Below are 20,546 nucleotides of genomic sequence, written 5' to 3' on the forward strand. Positions count from 1 at the left end.
CCTAGCTGACACATGTCAGACTTGAATAAATTCCTATACTTCTGAAATGCATCACCTGACTCTTTTTTCCCTCTTTTCCATGATTAATAAGTAATAATGATAATAATAATGATGTTATAGGATAGGTTATAGAATATATATTTATACCCTAGGATAAAGAGGATTTTTATACTTTCAAACTAATCAATCTAAAGAAGTCTCTTATGCTTATAATGCTGCATTTATTTGATCAAAAACAGTAATAATGCGAACTGCTATTACAATATAAACTAATGGTTTCTATTTTATTATACTTTAAAATCTAATTTATTCCTGTGATGCAAAACTGAATTTTCATCAGCCATTACTCCAGTCTTTAATGTCACATGATCCTTCAGAAGTCATTCTAATGTGCTGATTTACTATTAGAATTATCAATGTTAGCAACAGTTGTGCTGTCAAATATTTTTTGGAACCTGTGATACTTTTTTAAGATTATTTGTTGAATAAAAAAGTTAATTTATTCAAAATATAAATATTTTCTTACAATAGAAGTCTTTTCTATCACTTACTAACACATCCTCGCTGAATAAAATAAAGCAGTAAGTCCCAAGAAGCCGTGGTTTCAGGTTAATTTATAACAGCTAATGGGTGTTGTTAGGCACGGCACGAAGCAGAATTCGCTGTAAACCACGGCTTCATGGGTCTTATCACTGTTATAAAGCAAGTATTCCATATACGTGGTAAGGTTTCACAAAATGTAACAGAGCAAATAAAGTGTAGTTCCTCAGAAAATGGTTTTGGTTGCAACAACATTGTTACCGAGCAACACACAAATGTAAACATAGGTGTATGTTTGTACAGTAATTTACAACAGCTTTGAACACGGCTCAACCAATCAGAATCAAGGACCGGAACTATCAGTTTCATAAGTATTAATTTCTTTCAAAAAAGGAACGAAAGAAAATTTTTTACTTTTCAACTGCAGTATATATTGTTAGAAAAGATTTCTGTTTTAAATAAATGCTGTTCCTTTTAACTTTTTATCCATCAAAGAATCCTTATAAAGTATCACAGTTTCAAAAAAAAAAAAAAAAAAAAGCAGCACAACTGTTTCCAACATGTTTCAGATTATGAATCAGCATATTAGAATGATTTCTGAAGGATCATGTGACACTGAAGACTGGAGTAATAATGCTGAAAATCCAGCTTTGAACACAGAAATAAATTAGACTTTAATGTATATTAAAATAGAAAAACGCTATTTTGTATTGCAATAATATTTAACAATATAATTTTTTTTTCTGGATTTCTGTTCAAATTAAACAGCCTTGATCAGTATAAAAAGTTCTATAAAAACATTAAAAATCAAAATCAAAATATATAAAAATCAAAATCAAATATATATATATATATATATGTGTGTGTGTGTGTGTGTGTGTGTGAAAAGTTCATTAGCAAAAACCGATAACTCTTTTTTTTAACAATATTCAGAAATTATGTTTTTTCACTGTGCATTCCAATTAATCTTAATCAAAATGCAGTTGGGTTATTTTGGTTAGGTAAAAAAAATTACAAAAAAAAAAAAAAAAATACAGCTAACTAACACAAAACACACACACACACAAAAACCATGAGAACATAAAAAAACATGAGTTGTCTTAGCAAATAAACTCTCTCTCTCTATAGTATTATATATATGGATTTGATGTACCTTTTCCTCAATCCCATGTCAACTTGAATTGCATTATTTAAATGTAACATTAAAAACATTTAAAAATAATATTTCTAATTAAACAGATCACCGAAACATTTCAACATTTTTATTGAATTACATCAGCTTGGAATGACTATGAAGCAGGAAGTACATTCATCGCATTACATTGAGGATATTGCAAAATCCACGTTCATTTGTATGTGATACAACGTATTCAAGAGAACAAGCCAAATAAAGTGCGCCACCTAGAGTTTTCTGAAATGCAATACTGGAATCGTTTTTACATACTAACCATTGCGCAGTCAATAAAACATGTCACTACGAGTCAGTAAATAAAATAAACTATTTTTAAATTAGTTTTTTTTTCCATCTAACCAAAAATATATTCTATACATCTGATTCCAATGGAAGATCCTTGGATTTTTTTATCTGATGAAATAAAAGAAATACTAAATAATAAATATTGAACACGAACGCAAACATATATTCCATATATATATGGAATATATATGGAAAGAATCTGCTGATTTAAGACTGTAAGCTTTAGCAAAACTGCTAAAGGAAAGTTTTTTCAAGAGCATCCTTACATAAGGGATACGCATACTTGAAATTAAATCCATGCTTATTAATTTACCAACATAAAAACTAATTAAATGTATTAATAAGCACTTTCAGATTTCTTTTTTATATTGTGGGACACGAGAGCCCTTTGATTATAAGGGAAGAGATGATTTCACAAAGCATATCTGCATTCCCAACAGACTACGCAAAAGAAATCTACTCAGAGCTGATGTAGGCAGATGCAACAGGCAAACAATAAGGCTTAATGTCAGGCAGTTGGTCATTAAGCTTCAATCTTCTTGTATTTTGAGTGTTTTGTAGGCAGCATACAAAGCCTGGAAACCCAAAGCTATTGACTAACTGACATATCAGTGCAATACAAAGCTATTTGCTCTGCAAAGAATACATTCCAAGTTAAGACTTGTGTCAGGACAGATCGATAACAGTCAGAAGTCCTGAATGACCCTGAAGTGATTCTCAATGGATGCCGGCTCATCCTCAAAGTGCAGTTTCTGGCTTAGGCAAGCGCCCAGATCCTCCAGAGTCTTAATAAACTGGCGGTGCTCTCGTCCAACCCACGCCCTCATCGGGTCGCATACCTCATATGGAGTGACGTGGGCGTGGATGGCCACCCCACTGGAGGCTAGCTCACCCAGAGCACACTTATCGGTCACCCACGTCTCACTGCCACCAGGGTGTCCTCCATCCAGCCAGTACATATCTGAAACGCTGTCCAGAAACAACCTCAGTTCCGGATCTGCTCGAGCTCCGGCCAGCTCGTACACTATCTGATTAAGAACAACACATCCTTTACTGAAGCCCACTATGGTCAGGCTGAAACCTGCGGGCAGGGGGCCAGGGGTGGATGTACCGCTGAGAAGGGGTAAAGGGTTTGGGAGGCCAGCCCGCTGCATGCTGTGACCCAGGAGTGCCCTCAGGTGGCGAACGGCTCCGTAGTCTGGAGAGTGTTCTGGGGCTCCAAATAGGTTGCTCTCTACAAAGTTCTGATAGCAGCTGAACTTGTGTAGGTACATTAGGGATGCGCGGATGATCCAGATATGGCAGCCAGGAAAACGCTGGCCCAGGGTGAGGGCGACACGCTCCAGACTCCAGGACTGCCACGGGGCAGCGTCAGGCTGAAGGGCCATTTCCTGCTGAAAGTTCTACATGGTGGATGAGAATGAGAAAGCTGCAAATGAAAATGCTTAAGAGGAAGAAAAATAAAACAAACTCATTCTCAGCATATATTTAATGAACAAAAAATCTGATTTGTGACTTTTCTAGTCATTTGTAATTTTTCTTTCTTTTTAGATTGCATTTTCTGAGAATCGAGAGAGCCTTTTCTCAACATTTGACAGCTGCACATAGACTACCAGTAAAAAGTTTTTGAACAGTTGAAGTCTCTTCAGCTCACCAAGCCTGCATTTATTTGATCCATAGTACAGCAAAAACAGTAACATTTTGAAATATTTTTACTATTTAAAATAACTGCTTTCTATTTGAATAGATTTTAAAATTTAATTTATTCCTGTGATCAAAGCTACATTTTCTGCATCATTACCCCAGTCTTCAGTGATGATGATCCTATCTTTGTAATATGCTGATTTGATGTTCAAGAAACATTTATTATTATTATTATCAATATTCAAAAGTTGAGTACTATTTATTCTTTGATAAATAGGAAGACCCAAAGATCAGCATTTTTCTGAAATCAAAAGCTTTTGTAACATTATACACTATACCATTCAAAAGCTTTGAGTCAAGGAAAAGAAATGACAGAAATTAATACTTTAAGGACGCTTTAAATTAATCAAAAGTGATGATAAAAACATTTATAATTACAAAATACTTCTAAATGCTGTTCTTCTGAACTTTCTATTCATCAAAGAAACTCGAAAAAAATTAGGTTTTCAACATAATAATACTAATAATACTAATAAATGTTTTTTAAACGGGAAATCAGAATATTAGAATGATTTCTGAAGGATCATGTGACTGGAGTAATGATGCTAAAAATTCAGCTTTAAAAGCACAGGAATAAATTACATTTTAAAATATATTCAAATAGAAAACAGTTATTTTAAATAGTAAAAATATTTCAAAATTTTACTGTTCTGCTGTTCTCTGGATCAAATAAATGCAGGCTTGGTAAAAAAAAAAAACTGACTGAAATTAGAAAAAAATGTATGTTTACATAATTTAAGTGTATTTAGGGTTTTACTAGCATTCTTCTAGAAGAAAATACCATGTATTTTTATTTATCTACAAAATGTTCCTTTTAATCAAACATATTCAATAGCTGTGAAGCATTTACACTAGTGTTCAAGTATTTAGGGTCAGTTAATTTTTATTTATTTAATAAATTAGCTTATTCAGTAAGGAGGCATTAAAAGGATCAAAACTGACAGCAAAAACATTATGTAATGTTACAAAAGATTTTCCATTTCGAATAAATGAAGTTATTTGGATCTTTCTGTTCATCAAACATCTGACACTGAAAACTTTAGTAATGAGGTTGAAAATTAAGCTTCGCCAACACAGTAACAAATTATTTTCTCAAAATATAGGCTTAACCACAATATAAACTTGAAATGGAAAATAATGTGCATGTGATAGGTGAACAATGTGATATGAGCATCACTCCAGGTCTAAAGGAATTCACAAATCCTCACAATCCTTTTAAGTGATGTGACACTGATACATATGTGAAATAACTTAGACTTCTGCAGTATGTTCTTAATACGCGTCGTGGGCCTGTTTTCAGTGTCTCTAATGAAAAACTAAATATAGAGATCCAGCCCAGTCAGAAGCTAAACTGTATCAAATGACTTTAGTCAATAATCCAAGGGGCTCCACAGATTCGTACACAGTCTTTATCACTAGCAATGGTTATATATTGAATCAAATCACAAACTGTATAAACGACATCTTATTACTGACTATTTCTTAACGCATTATTGATCAGAACGTAATTTAAACCAGTGCATGAAGTCAGCGGTACCATGACAGATTCAGGACTGATGTCATGCACCAACCTGAATGTCTCCAGGAAAGAAGACTACGTGCTCATTTCCTTTCTGCAGGTTCTCTGTTTCATTGTCGCAGCGTCTCTGCGTTTCCGTAGCAGGTCTTAGGAGCAGAACATCATTTACGCGGTTTTGATCGTAGCCGGGGACTGAAGTCAGGCGGAGCAGCCCGGGCGCAGCAGCGGATGTCCCGGGCCCGCACAGCCCCGCCGCGGCGGTCATTTTCCTCGCTATAGCAGCTAGCGATAAACAAGCCACGACTGATCGGATACTTCCCATAAGAAAAATGATTATGTAGCGGCGACTGCACGACCTGCAGCATTAAGATCGAAACCATCACTGCAAAACCAGAGCAAAAAATAACGCCGCATGATCCGAACTATTATCCTGCGTTCAGGATAACCCGGTGGGCATTCAGCCGCTACACTCAAAGCGTAAAATGAACCGAAAGGTTCAGTTTAATGTAATATGTATGGCGTATGTTTAGATTAAACGCCGCCGAGTGGCATTTTACGGGAGCGTCAAACCGTGACAACAATGCGCATGCGCGGAGTCCAGACGCATTCGCTGATACATAACGCATTTGGCTTGACTGCTTGAATAAAACACTGTAGTATTTGATAAAGCAGATTTATGTTTAATCTAATGTCCAAAACCTAACTTTCTTAAACTTCAGGGAACGGAATCTTGATAGGAATCCTGACTCTGGTCGGTTCAGTCGGTTCTTTTGAACAGTTCGCGTCAAGAATCGGTTCAGCAAACAAAACAAGTCGTTTGGAACCCAAACATAGTCTACTTAATACGTAAATTCATTTTATCTCTTGTATTCATGAGCAGTTGTTATGTTTGGGTGGGGATAAACAAGTCGTAAACAAATTTGCAGTGTGTTTTATTATTTCGTTTTTTTAAAAAATGCTTCAACTGGTCTATTGAAAAGTTTCGACTCAATGGAACGATTCGTTCACGATTCAAACATTGCTAGCGGAAACAGCTGGGAGCATGTGTGTTGTTGTGGAGTTTCACGCCTTCAAGTAACATATGTGCATGAAAAACAAGTATGATTTTTGTTTATCAGACAGTTATGAAAAATATTTGTAAATTATCTACTGTGCCTCTTTGTAGTAGCTACGAACATGATAAACTTTGGACTGTTTGACAGAAACTAATCAGTATAATGTTGTCGAGCTTTTATCAACTTGCCCACTTCAACCCTCAAAGTCTTTCGTCGAGAAGATTCATACAACGTACAGAACTTAAATGTTCATGACATTTCTGTCAACTAATTAAAAAATTCCAACTTTATGTGGTAAACATTGTGTATTAATCCCAGTCAATGTTTTAAGTAAAGTGTCAACAAGAAAATGGAGAACTGAGGCTTTGGTTTGGAGTCTGTGGCCCTGTAAAGGTAAAGTGTTTATGCTTTTTTGAGGGATGTCCTGCTCTGCTCTCGGTCGACGGCTGGTTGCATGTCTCCTGAACATCTCAGAAGCTCGGAGAAGAGACCTGGTTGAGACAGTGGCTAGATCAGCCATCACTGACACACATGGTGAGACCATGCATGCTTGGTTTGAAGCTGTTAAATTTGCCTTTAATTACTTTCAAACCAAAAATGGTTATTTAAATGTATCTGAAGTCATTAGGCATCTTTTTGTTACATGTCTTTGTGACAAAACTGTCTGGATCTGTCTTTCATTAGGAAACAAGCGTGAAGGCATCACGGTGCTGAACATCTTCAATGATGTTGACTACAACCGCTCTGTCATCACTATTGTTGCAAGCATTGACCTAATAAGTGAGTTGCCTGCTCGTCCTTCCAGGCGTTTTTAATAAATGTCCATTTACTGAGAACAATTGCTTTGTAAGTAATTGTACAAAAGAGGCCATTCTCTGTTGTCGTCAATTTCAGGGGAGGCTGTACTGTCGGCTTGCGAGCGTGCATGCTCTCTGATTGACATGAATGTCCATGAGGGCATCCACCCATGCATGGGTGCAGTGGATCTGGTGCCTCTCTATCCACTGGGGGAGGAGGTGGGCCTTGACGATTGTGGGAAAGAGGCCCATGGTATGTGGCTATGCATGCAAACAAGACTTTTTAAAATGCATCTTCTGAATCTCCAGTTTGTCTTATAAAGTATCGATAAAATGGAAGTGTTTAAGTAGCACAAACAGCATTAGTTATTTTTGGGGTCAGTGTTGCATTATTGATAGGGGACTATTGCTACTATTTTTAGAATTTAGATTCTTGCCTTTCAAATGTGAACGTATCAAGTGATTTTTCTCATCTGTATGCACCTCAGTGTTTAAGCACTGCTGTTTTCTTTTATTGTGTAGCATTAGCCACGGCTCTAACGGAACAAGTCACAGGTACCAGTGCCTTTTTGTTTGGCTGGGCAGATTCTCAGCGCCGAGGTTTGGCTAAGAGGAGAAAGGAGATTGGCTGGTTCAAAAAGGTCTTGGATATGTCAACCATCAAGCCAGATGTAGGTCCACAGCCTACAAGGAGATATGGCGTTACAGGTTATTTATTTTTTTTTGTAAACCTACATTTTCAAAAAATAGAACAAAAATGAAACATCAAGGTAGTTTTGCATCTCAATAAATCAACAGAACACAACAGTTGGGTTCTAGAAGTAAAAATCTGATTCATTTTCTCCAAGAAAGAGACAAGTTTTTAATGGATAGTATATGGTTCTGTAGCAACTATTAGCATACTTTTCTTTCAGCAATTTGATATTGTTTGCAGTGCTTCACTGTAGTTTATACCCTCATAAAATATTTAGTTGGTTGGTTTGGTTTATGTCTTAGAACTGTTTGCAGAAATCGTTTTTTGAAATACTTATGGAGAAAATGAATGGGAGAACTACTAATAACCAAGACTGGTGAAAAAGTTATGCTCTCTGAAAGAGATAGTTTACCCAAAATGAAAATTGTCTGATCATTTACTCACCCTCATGTCAACATTCTGTCAACACACAAGAGATATGATTGCTTTTATGGTGCTTTTTAATGTTTTGGTTACCTTGACCTCTGTCCCTCAGGCCAACCGAATGGACAGAAAAGTTTTAAAAACACCTTACTGTGTGTTTGGAAGATTAACCAAAGTCTTAAGGGTTTGGCATGACATGAGGATGGTAAATTATTACCTTTTTGTGTGAGCTATCATTTTAAGAAAGTGTTTAAGTTTTTAGAATCACTATTTACACCTCCAAATAAAATGAAAAAAATAAAAGTTATTTAATCTGCAGGTGTTGGAGCCAGCCCCTATGTCATGAACTGTAACGTGACCATCGATACCCGGGATCTTGCCTTGGGCCGAATTGTGGCTTCAGCGATCCGTGAATCCAGTCCTGGCGGTATTCCTGGAGTTCAGGTCATGGCTCTACCACATGAAGGTGATGTGGAGATTGCTTGCAATGTGGAGAGTGTTCAGGGTGGTCCTCCGTTGTCTTCATCTAATGGTGAGGAAAAATGGCCAAGCTTCACCATTGGAGGACAAATCTTCTGCCATGCTCCAGCCTCACTGATCACAGCACGAGTAGCAGAACTGTCTAGACACCATGGAGTGGGCATCAAGGGTACAGCCCTAGTGGGCTTTACCCCACGTGAGTGTCAGAGACTGGCAGAGAGAGCACTCTCAAATGGCACTGGAGAGTTCTGGAAAGAGCTGCATCGTGTGCACATGTGAAGAAGACAAAATCTTTCACCACTGCGCTAAATCTTAAACTAATCAATGGTTAATTAGAGAGCTATGGAAGCCTGTTTCCACCACTGAATAAAAAAGAATGGTCAGACTTGTGCAATATAAACTCGCAATTGCGAGTTATAAAGTCAAAATTGTGCGATATAAACTTGCGAGTTAAGTCAGATTTGCTAGACACTAACTCACAATTCGGAGAAATAAACTTGCAATTCTGAGAAATAAAATCAGAAATGCGACAAACGTAAAATTCTGATTTTTTTCTCAGAATTGCGATTTGTTTCTTGTAATTGTGACAGAATTGTGAGAGATAAATTTGCAATTCTGAGAACATATCAGTCTTTTTTCCCCTCAAAATTGGACTTTATAACTCATAATTGCAAGTTCGTATCTCAGTTATGAGGAAAAGTCAGAAGTGTGAGATATAAACTCGCAATTGTGAAAAAGTCTGAATTGTGAGACAAACTCACAAATGCGAAAATAAAAAGAATTGTGGCTTTAATTAATTTTGTTTTGTTAATTTTTATTATTTAATTCTTTCAATTTTAATTCTGACTTTATTTCTCGCAATTGTGAGTTTGTCACGCGATTCTGATTAGTCAGAATTGTGACTTCTGACTTGAATTGCAAAATCTCAAATTATGAGAAAAAAAAAGTCAGAATTGGGAGAGAAAAAGTTGCAATAACCTTTTAAATTTTTTATTCAGTGGTGGAAACAAGCTCTATAGAGAGCATTGGTTGACCCATCAACAACTTAACTGTTTGTTTACAAGTGCAGTGAACAGTGCTTAAAGGGATATTTCAGCCAAAAGTAACAAATCTGTCATAATTTACTCACCCTTATGTCACTCCAACACCTGTATGTCTTTTTGTCCTTCTGTGGAACACAAAAAAGAATTTTATTCACACTAAGGCATTTTTTAAACATCTCCTTTAGCATTCTACAGAATAAAGTAATGTAGGTTTGGAACGGCATGAGGGTGAGTAAGTGATGACAGAATTCTCATTCCGTTGTTTCATTTAGTATTAATTTTGTTACAATGTTATTTTCAACTTTAAACTCATCTAAAAAAAAAACACCTGATTAATAATAATCCATCTCAGACATATTTTTGTGTCAGTTTAAGTTTTGATGGAAAAGTCTACATTCTGAGAATAATTGTTTTGATCAAATAGGACAAACATACTCAAGCTTGAAATAATTATATCGAGTTCCTTAAAATGGGAATATGTAATTACTTGCTCAGGACATATTTGTAATTGCTGCTTTTGAAGCAGTTCTGTGCAAAAGGTAGTTTCATGAATGTAAAGGTTTTAATGGCATAATATGGGTTCATTTATCCTCGCTAGTACGTCACACGATGTTCTGCTCATAGAGGTATATAATTATACAAAGGGTAATTAGGCCAGAGCAGTTTGACCACCCCTTGATGAGCTCATTTACAGAGTTATGGATGTCAGATCTGGGACATTCAGGTGATTTACTACTTGAGAGAGGAAGGGAGGAACCCTCTCCTATTGCTAACATACTAGATTACACTACAAAAATGCATTGAAAGAATATCAGGGCTAGCAAGTACAGACAGCAACAGAAACACTAATTTTACAAGCTGTTGAGATTGAAATCACTGACATTTTTCAGAGGAACAAGAATTCTGATAAACAAGTTTGTGCTTGACTGAACTGATCAGAAAAACTAAGTATGGCATTCCTGACATATGTATACATTCATCTGGAAGAGGACTATGGTAGTCAACATTTGAATTAGATCAAAACCTTTCATTAAATTTGTCCTAAAACCAAAAATAATACCTGTTCTTATCGTTTTTTGATCCACTTCAAATGTTGACTACTGTATATTGTCAAACAGAGACAATCTTATGCATAAAGACTCTTAAATTAAATGTAATGTGGTGCTTTAAACATAATATTTTTAATCTTTAAACATTTTACTTGTGCTTAGTGTTGTCAAAGAGTCTGTGTCTAGATGGCAGTAACCACTAATTATATACACTTCCTCTAAGTTTAGGCAATCCACTTTTGGCACAGATTAAAATAAAAATGGGACACTACGCAGTTGCAAAGCTATTACTGAAGCCACAGTTGTGACTTTCAGAAGTTGGGCTGCTATGACCAGTTTTATATGATAATGATATAGCTTCTTATATAAGATCACAACACTATACATCACAGTTGTATAGCATGTAATCTATGCTATTGTGCACTGATGTTAAAGTTCAGGATGTTTCAAGCACACCCCCACACAGACAGAAAACAGTGCATACTTGAGCCATTTTCACAAACAGGAAACACAAAATTTAACATTCATGAAAGAAACTAACACCAAATGATGGAGTGCATTTTACACTCAAATAATCCAGCTGTAAAACCCTGACTCATATTTTAATAGTGCTTGCAAACCACAAACACAACAACTGGCAAAAGAAAAAAGCTATTAAAATATTAACTATTCGTTTCCATATTAGACCATATCTTAATACAGTCATATATTGCACAATCCATATTCAAGGAAACTGATCTGGGTCCTGCATTAGCACTGGAAATATAAAAACACACAGAAAAATACGTTACCTGGCAAAATCAGTGGATAAAATAAAAAAAAAAGTTGAGTGCCAGGCCACAAACTGGGAAAACTTTCAAATCACCAAAGGGTCTAACTCATTAACTTTCTTCACCAGAAAGATTAAACATTCAACCCTGTGCAAGCAACACTTTGGGTAGATGTATTATGTTGACTCATGCTGCAAACGTTGAAGCGTATTAAAACTATTGGGGTGAAATAAAACTACTATGTACTTAGGTAAATGATAATGTTCCTAAATTGATGTGTATATGCAGATGTAACATTAAATGCCTATATAACAAAACATACAAAGGTGTTACAGTATATGCAGAATATCTCAGTGTAGTCACATTCTTGTTCAATGTAAATGGCACTCAAAAGATCAAGTAGAACAATTACAACAACCACCACAGGGATCACTTTCCCAATATTTTGTTCTTGATTTATTCCTAATTAAATAATCCTACGTGTTCGATCAAACTACCACCTTTCCTTTCACACGGTCACTTCTGGTAAAATTTTTTTGGCCAAAGGGGTGGGGAGCACCCATGTAGTCATCAGTCACTTTGAGGTTCACTCCCCAATTTGCAACAGCAGTTAATCATTCCTGAATCACATGACAATGCATTCACTATAAATTAACAGAAGAAAGTGCATCGAGTGTTCAAGTAGGGTGTATAGTTCAATAACACATTTAGAGAAATGAAATAAATGGTGGGCCACTGAATCGGCACTCAAGTATGCCAAGCTTTAACTGTAACAAGTTGAATTCTAAGTTTTCTTGATAAACAAATAGTCATAGTATGCTAATATTGGCAAATGACAAAGCAAAAAGCACAGGTGGCAAAACAGTAGCATTGAACCTCGTATCTCTTGATTGGCAGTATTGTTTTGCGTATTGTACGGATGGTTTGTGGAAGGATTTTAGGGAGTGGGAACATGGAAGTGGTTTTGCAGTCTCATCTCTTTGAAGCCCTTCTTGGGTCCCTGCCATTGCTAATGGTAACTGTGGGTTTGGGTGGAGCAGGGGGTCCCCCCCCTGCAGTTACTGGGGGTGGTCCATTGCCTGGAACACGCCCATTTGGTCTTCCTGGAGCCCCAAAATTGGGATCCCGAGGCACAGGAGCAGCACTGTTATTGGGAAATACTGGCACAGTACCATTTCCTGTTGGACAAATAGTTAAGGTGACAGAGTTAATCAATACAGAGACACTGTAATGAGTGTTACAGCCGTTACTCTAGTTGCATCATTAAGCAGATGTTTCTCAAAAGCAACTTACAGTATGCCAACGGTAGGTACAAACAGGAGCGGGATCTCAGTAAATCTAATTTCTGAGACTGAACCTGCAACCTTTGTTAGCAGATCAGATTCCAAACTGCTACCACTACAAAATTAGCACTCGGACACTGCGACGTATTAGCCATATTTGCTCACCTGTCTGCGCAGGAGTACCTGCATTTTGATTCGGTGGAGAATTTCCCCGCTGTTCTTTACCCTATTGAGAGGACGAGAGATAAGATAGCATAAAGTGTTGACTTTAGTCATAAACCAGCACCTCCTGTTACGAAGATTATTGGCTCAGTATTTGAATGTGCGGCAGAAGTGAAACCAAATGCAATTACTCCTACATTCTAATTTATCCGTTCCAATTTCATGCAAAACAAGCCTATGTTTTTTTTTTTTTTAAGAACTGCTGAAGCAAATTTAGGCATGCAAATAACTGAAAGGAAGTATACACTTTGAGGCATCACACAGAAGTGCCATTTTGCATAAACAGGAAGACTGGACTCACTGCCTTGTTCTGCTGGTTGGCTTGTGCTAGCAGCTCTGGATTTGGTTCACTGAAATTAGGAACCTCAGAATACACCATACAGAACCTGTGAAAAACAATATAAGAAATGGTTTTAATGACTTAATCTTAGAGAAAGCACAAGCTAATGCAGGTGGCTTTGAATAAAAGCTTCTACCTAAGAATCAAACTCGACCTTGGCATTGGCACATGCTTATAAAAAGTGACTGAGGACTAGGTTTTTATATGTATAACAAAACCATTATATACGCATGTACTTTACAACTATATAATGCAATTAAGTGATGATCAATGAGACAACGACTGAAATTAAGTGGTCCCACACCTTTTGCACAGTAAATCTGCCACATTTTTGGTGTCAGGCTGAAGCTAAATTCTGAAAGTGACACTCCAAGAACAAGACTGGACACTCAGGCTATAGAGGGTTTGCGCTTGCGTCAGGATTTGGTCAATTATCCGGATGTGCGGCCATACTGGCGATACTCGGATGTAAACAACAGCATGGACAGCATGGTTAATGTACTGAATACACTGTTCTGCTAATATATGCTGTCTAAACCATGGAAAAACATGTGGAAGTTGCTAAATCATTTAGAGAATGACTCAGTAAGCAGGAAAGGGCACACTATTTTGACAAACTAAAGATAATAGGTTGTAAAGATATGTATGAGCAGTATTAATTAAGATAATAGCCTAGTATTTCACCTACCTGACTGGAAATAAGAATAAACAATGTTATCTTGCCCTGGAAATCTTGGTTCAGTTTGGCAAACCACAAACGCCTTTTGATCTTCAGACAGTTTTTTGTACTCTTCTCCTTGATTTATTATGTATTCATTATTTTGTGTAAGGTTTTGTTGTATATTTGTTACTAGCTTTTAATGGCTAGCTAATAATTTTGTGGTGCTTTTTTTTAAAAAATTTATTTATTTTTCCTCATTATCGTTTGCGTTTAGTGTCGTTTAAAGATGTATCGTTAAATTGTTTTTTGTGTTTGTTTCATGTTGAGATTGCATTACATTGTATTCTGGGACCCCCTCGAAAATTAGATGGTACATCTCAAGGGGTTAATCCTAATAATAATTTTTTCTTCAGTCTATAGTACTTCAAATGTTTTTCCTGGTCCGACTGATTAGTACAGCCCAAAACATGACAATAACTGACCATTTTCAGGAGCAATAATGAGCAAAATATGCTTGTTTTGTTCGGTTCAATGGCTGCCAATATGGCTGTTTGATGACACGTTGTGAAAACACACAATTTCCATGAATTTTGCAGGCTTGGTAATAGAGAATATTAGGGCTCCCCGCTAATAGTCTATAAGAAAGAGGCTTGGCCAACCAAAAGTTTATTAGTCGCCAAAAAAATTCCATAGGAAGTGGCGAGGTCACGCAGTCCATGACGGACAGATCGTTAACGGCTGATCTATGTGGAAATGCAGTACTTTGGGCAGGATATCCAAACACTCACCTATTCATTTATCAACCTTAAATATGGCTTTTCATCTGAAATATGCAAGAAGTAGTAACTTTACATGGCCACCCAATCTAATGTTAACCTTGCAGAATGCGTGCTATTCAAGTGTCTGTGCGGAGCGTGGAAGTTGAACAGTAGCGCGCTTACTGCTCGACAGATGGAGGCGCTGGTGTGGTCATATGCTCCTACAATGCTCTGTCATTTTTGGTCATACAGATAAGAGTAATACATCTTTTGAATCTGTAAAGACTATGTTAATTTGTATGCACTTAGGAAAAACAACAAAACGTAATATAATGACGTCTCGGTCTCTGTGAACTTGAGCACGGAACTTCGAAAAACTGTGTATACTTGTGTTACAGACCTGAAAAATATAGGCCGTCTATAGACAGTGAAATATCTCTTTTAAATGAACCAATTCAAATAGAAATATTCTCAAATGAATCATGTAGGCGCATCCACTACCGTGGAGATGACGAGTCTGTAACGCCGACTTCATCTCTTAAGCCGAAAACAAAGTACTAGTTTATCATTCATGTTTTTCCCCGAAACATTCATACTAATAACTGCAGGTGTGTTGTGTTAAGCTTTTTTTTTTTTTTTAAATATGTAGGGAATTTAAGGCTCATTATTATGATTTATATGGATTATTAAATGTGCAACTAATGTTCGACTAATCCTTAAAATTACTAGTCGACCAGAACAATCTTTAGTCGTTGGCAAGTTTCTCCATGGTCATTTTTTTTTTTTTTTCCCTCCCCTCAACCTTTATTTTTTGAAATTTACTGAACTCTCATAAAGCATTGACATCCACCCACTGACTCAACTGTCACTACATTTTGGAACCGACACAAGGGTTAACTACCATTTCGGTTTTTCCGCCAAGTAGACATGGTTATTGCCCAATGCTGATAAACATGCCAAATTATTATATTGCGAGAAACAATATGCAATACTCACTCTCCTATTTTCTGTAAGTCTCCTCCTCTTCCAGTGTACAGTGTAAGACACCCCTTCCAGATTGAAGCATACCTAGCCAAACACACAAATATTTCCAAGTTGAAACAAACATACAAGCTTTAATTCATATTTATTCTCTGTACATCGTTACCACATACATCACTGTTAAGGATGCTGTCTTACAGTATGCTCAAAGCATTTTAAACCTGTTTGAGAGAGCAAGTTGCCACGGTGTGTTTAACTGACAAACCAATAACCACACGGGCTTTAAATGTCTGAATAAACTAAACAGACAGACAGGAGGAGGTTCGTACCCTCTCGTAAGGCGAATGATGTCTCCGGGCTGGATGAGGCTGCCCAGCTCATCCCACACAGAGATGGCGATGCTGCCGCTCTTATCCGCCACTCTACATGAGCGCACCTCGTGCCCGTCCTTTGTCTTCGTCACCCGACCTGCGCGTGCACAGCAAAGTTCACAGTCAAATCTCAACCGTAACAAAACTACTAAAAACACAAAAACAACAGCGTTACACGACGGCAGATGCGTGAAAAATAAAAGCGACAAGAACACAGCAACAGAGGCGTCAAGCTCAACGTTAATCATAAATGTTAGCTGCGAGGAATTAGCTCCTCCGGTGCTAAGAAACGCTCTTGAGGGGCACAGCAGCGAATCCACTTACCGATTTCCAAAACTATAAAGACGATATTAAGGTTTTTCGATCCGGGCTTTACATCTTTAATCAAGATCACAGCTTCGTTGGAGATATTCGACATTTCTGAGAGCTGAGGTGGAGGCTAGCACACCGGCTAGCGAAACCACAGCTGTGTGAGAGGATTTCTTGATCTAAAGCTAAATCTGTGCTCTGAGTGGGTTGTTTTATTTGCCAGATAAACTTTACTTGGCAAATAAACTTTGTTTACAAGACCCCTTTGGAAAGGCTGAGGTGTTTCTAGCATAACATGAGAGGCAGTTTGTTTTCACACTTTCACCATCGAGCTAAAGGAATAAAAGTAAGAGGGGAACTATTTCCTCCTCCACGCTTAAAACTATTCGTATAAAAAGACAAAACAGTCAATTCGTTTTCCAGACAGACATTTTAGACTTCATCCTGTGCTAAACCTGAAAAAACGACTCTTAAGATTTCGCTTTCAAGTCGGTCACTGCTCCAAATGTCTAGCATCTAAACTCATTTATACTGAGTCACGGTGTTTCTGTTAGGCTACACTATCAATACACGACGTCAGATTAAGAAATAGCAATGAAAATGGACGTTTTCTCTACATAAACGTGCCGGTTATGTTGCGGGTTGCCTTTAAAACGGTGTCAGTGAGTTCACTCACATACACTGCCGGTCAAACTGAACACTAACGCGTCTCTTCATTTCTCCCTCAACACGAAAATCATTTATCTGGTGTCAAATCGACATTTTAAGTCTAAATCGACGAGACAGTTAACCTAAAAACGGATGTCAGCCATTACAGCTATAGCTGCCTAACTTTAATGTGCGTTATGAGCAATTCGAAACTTCCTGATGGCCTTTAAAATTGAGTTAATCATAGCATGTTTTCTACATGTGTAGCACTGCACGCTTACTAAAAAAGAGAATTAAAAAAACACTGTCGCAAAAGAGGGGAAATCTCTATTTCACAGTGCTATCTGCCTCTCCCTCACTAACAAAGCGTCTGATCTGCGCCAGTGTATGTTCGGTTCTTTAAATTCTGCCGGATGTACCATTTCACTGTTTCGCGGGGGTGTTCAAAGATGTGGTATTGCCGTCAAATACACATATGCGATTTGAATATACGCTCATTTGAGTGAACAGACATGATGAACTATGTACGATGTATTATCCAGTATCATTAACACTGCGCAGAAACCAAAGCTTTACAGTCTCAAATGATGGTTTTTACCGTGTTCTTGTTACATTGAGCTCAATCTGATTGGACAGCGTGAAGAATGTGTCCACATGGATAGGAAATAACCACACTCCATTTCCTTGTACGATTGTCGACGTTGTGTAATATGATTTGATTATGCGTTCCAAAATATTTCCAAAGGTATTTGCGTTGCATCATGACCTCAGTAATCCAATAGAGTGTTGGCAGTTAGAGCCCGTTGTTTTTACAATTTTGCTGGTTTTTAAGGGTTGGGTCCGGTATATGAACTCTGTGTGTCAATTAAATGGTTAAACCTGCGTTGGCGTTAACATCAAGGAAATCCAACAAGTTTTAAAAGACATGTAGATAAGTGCATAACATGTGCTTCCTCAGGTTAAGGTTCTGCTTCCCAAATCAAAGTGTGAAAACATGACCGATTTATAAGATAGACATAAATTCTCATAACTTTTCACACATACAGCTGACATTTATAAATGTTTCTAGGGCTTCAGAAGCAATAATTCGCTTAGTTTTGCGAACAAACGCGAAAATGGAAACTCGTCACGAACAGGATTCGAACCTGTGCGGGGAAACCCCATTGGATTTCGAGTCCAACGCCTTAACCTCTCGGCCACCGTGACGCCATTTTTGACGCTCACGTATACAATATAAAACCATAGTGTTAAACAAAAATGCGCGGATATCGACCATTACCTTCTTAAATACTCTTAGTTACCCAACTGTATCTATATTTGACATAAATAGCTCACTTAAAATACAATTCTACGTAGCCATATTTCTCATATCGATTTAAAATTTTTCAGTCACTGTCTAAAAATCTATAAAACGCTATTTATTAGCGCATGGTGTTCAAATAAACTTTCCTGAGGTGATAATATTAGCGCAAAAGCAATTATCACATAAATGTATTAAAAAACCCGACTAACTTGTTTTAAGTGAAGCACTGGAAAACGATTATTATTATTTATAAATAATACATTTTTTCAAATCATAATCTGATAAAGTATCTATAATATTTATATTTCGTTAAGAAATAATAATGTTTAGTTTCACTGGCGTTTGATATTCGTAAACAAGCTGATGAAAACTGACAACATTTGGCCACACGGTGGAGACAACATCATCCATTAAATTTTAAAGGTCAGTGCACAAAGCAGCTAAGAAGGCCAAGGCGAATATAAGGATGATGATGATGATAATAATAATAATATCAGAAATTTTGCATGTGTTTTCGTTCTAAACATCTTCCTTTGAATGAAAATAGCGCATAGCCTATTAGTCTTAGCTACAATATCATCTGTACCTCCTTGCATATTTCACACCGTCACTAGAAGTCGGCATCTCAAAAAACCTCCTTCAGCTTGGACAGATATACAGTACACGTAACCTGACCCCTCAGTCCGCCTAGGAGCCAGAGAGATTTCAGACTGCTTGCCAAACTCACAAGTGTTTGATGTAAAAACGAAACCGTGAAGTTTTCTGTCAAGAGCGACTATTCATCTTACCTTACATACTTCACAAGAAGAGCAACCTTTTTTCGCACATTTTTAAATTACATGAATAAATTTATAAAGGTTTTCTTCATAATTAATTGGCTTGAGAAAGCCAACTTACTGATCTACTATTTAAGAATATTATTATTCTTCTTCTTCTGAGCCAAATTTCGGTATCTGTCTCCTCCTAGAGCAGAGTTTACCTCCAACTTTCCTCAACACACCTGCCTGAAAGTTTCAAGTATACCTAGTAAGACATTGATTAGCTGGTTTCAGGTGTGTTTGATTAGGGTTGGAGCTAAACTCTGCAGGGACACCAGCCCTCCAGGACCGGGTCTGGTGACCCCTGTCCTAGAGCTTTCAAGCTAGAACCACCAAACCCGGTCCAGACCTTCAGACTGGTCTGACTCGGTGTGCTATATCTTTTCTAACTGATCCGGCTTACAGTTTTCGTAAACCACCAAAAATCCCATAGACTTACATTGACGGAATGTTCAAATGAGCCAACACTCGTCAAACTCCAACGGACAAAATTCAAATCTAAACTCCCAGAATCCCTTTCTTAGGGATTCAGGCTCAATCAAGCTTCCCTTCTGTGTACTATTTCTAATCAATTTAGACTCACTTAAGCTTCCACTCTAATATTTCTAATCTATCTAGCTATCTAAATCATGCTAGTAACTTGCTAATCATGCTAGCAACATGCTAGTAACATGCTAATCGTGTTAGCAACATGCTAATCATGTTAAAACATGTTAGTAACATGCTAATCGTGTTAGCAACATGCTAGTAACATGCTAATCATGTTAGAAACATGCTAACAACATGCTAAACATGTTAGCAACATGCTAGTAACTTGTTAATCATGGTAGCAACATGCTAGTAACACGTTAATCATGTTAACAACATGTTAGCAACTTGGTAACAATGCTAGCAACATGCTAATCATAATGGAAGCATGCTAACAACATGCTAGTAACATGGTAATCATGCTAGCAACATGCTAGTAACTTGCTAATCATGCTAGCAACATGCTAATCATGTTGGAAACATGCTAACAAAATGTTAGTAACATGCTAATCGTGTTAGCAACATGCTAGTAACATGCTAATCATGTTAAAAACACGCTAACATGCTAATCATGCTACCAACATGCTAGTAACTTGCTAATCATGCTAGCAACATGCTAGTAACATGTTAATCATGATAGAAAAATGCTAGCAATGTGCTAGTAATGTTAATCATGTTAACAACATGCTAGTAACTTGGTAATCATGTTAGCAACATGTTAGTAACATGCTCATCATGCTAGCGGCATGCTAACCATGTTAGAAACATGCTAA

At 37.1% G+C, this 20,546-nt stretch overlaps 3 protein-coding genes and 1 non-coding gene across 5 annotated transcripts; 1 reads left to right on the forward strand and 3 right to left on the reverse strand.

Moving 5' to 3' along the window:
* Positions 1-1,787: 1,787 nt before the first annotated feature.
* Positions 1,788-5,620, reverse strand: c9h2orf69 (chromosome 9 C2orf69 homolog). Its single transcript, XM_051118567.1, is given in 3 exon segments — positions 1,788-3,420; positions 5,293-5,571; positions 5,573-5,620. Coding segments are annotated over 3 exon segments (1,044 nt in total). The 3' UTR covers positions 1,788-2,703.
* Positions 5,621-5,803: 183 nt separating this feature from the next.
* ftcdnl1 (formiminotransferase cyclodeaminase N-terminal like 1) lies at positions 5,804-11,658 on the forward strand. 2 transcript variants are annotated; one of them, XM_051118569.1, is made up of 7 exons: positions 5,804-6,338; positions 6,713-6,829; positions 6,980-7,075; positions 7,190-7,345; positions 7,615-7,800; positions 8,322-8,414; positions 8,529-8,663. In XM_051118569.1, the coding sequence occupies exons 2-6, from the start codon at positions 6,715-6,717 to the stop codon at positions 8,402-8,404; spliced, it is 636 nt and encodes a 211-aa protein (XP_050974526.1). In that variant the 5' UTR covers positions 5,804-6,338; positions 6,713-6,714; the 3' UTR covers positions 8,405-8,414; positions 8,529-8,663. The 2 variants fall into 2 exon arrangements, with proteins under 2 accessions (XP_050974526.1, XP_050974525.1); XM_051118568.1 differs by lacking the exon at positions 8,322-8,414 and having other exon boundaries at positions 8,529-11,658.
* A 164-nt stretch (positions 11,659-11,822) lies between these two features.
* Positions 11,823-17,498, reverse strand: nabp1a (nucleic acid binding protein 1a). The gene is made up of 6 exons (XM_051118573.1): positions 16,492-17,498; positions 16,126-16,264; positions 15,812-15,883; positions 13,358-13,442; positions 13,000-13,060; positions 11,823-12,729 (listed from the first exon to the last, which is right to left on the reverse strand). The coding sequence occupies exons 1-6, from the start codon at positions 16,583-16,585 to the stop codon at positions 12,524-12,526; spliced, it is 657 nt and encodes a 218-aa protein (XP_050974530.1). The 5' UTR covers positions 16,586-17,498; the 3' UTR covers positions 11,823-12,523.
* Positions 17,499-18,248: 750 nt separating this feature from the next.
* On the reverse strand, positions 18,249-18,330 carry trnas-cga (transfer RNA serine (anticodon CGA)). Its single transcript has one exon. It is a non-coding gene; the product is annotated as a tRNA-Ser (tRNA).
* Positions 18,331-20,546: the final 2,216 nt, after the last annotated feature.

Source organism: Labeo rohita, chromosome 9, assembly GCF_022985175.1.
Source record: "Labeo rohita strain BAU-BD-2019 chromosome 9, IGBB_LRoh.1.0, whole genome shotgun sequence".
NCBI classification, from domain to species: Eukaryota; Metazoa; Chordata; class Actinopteri; order Cypriniformes; family Cyprinidae; genus Labeo; species Labeo rohita.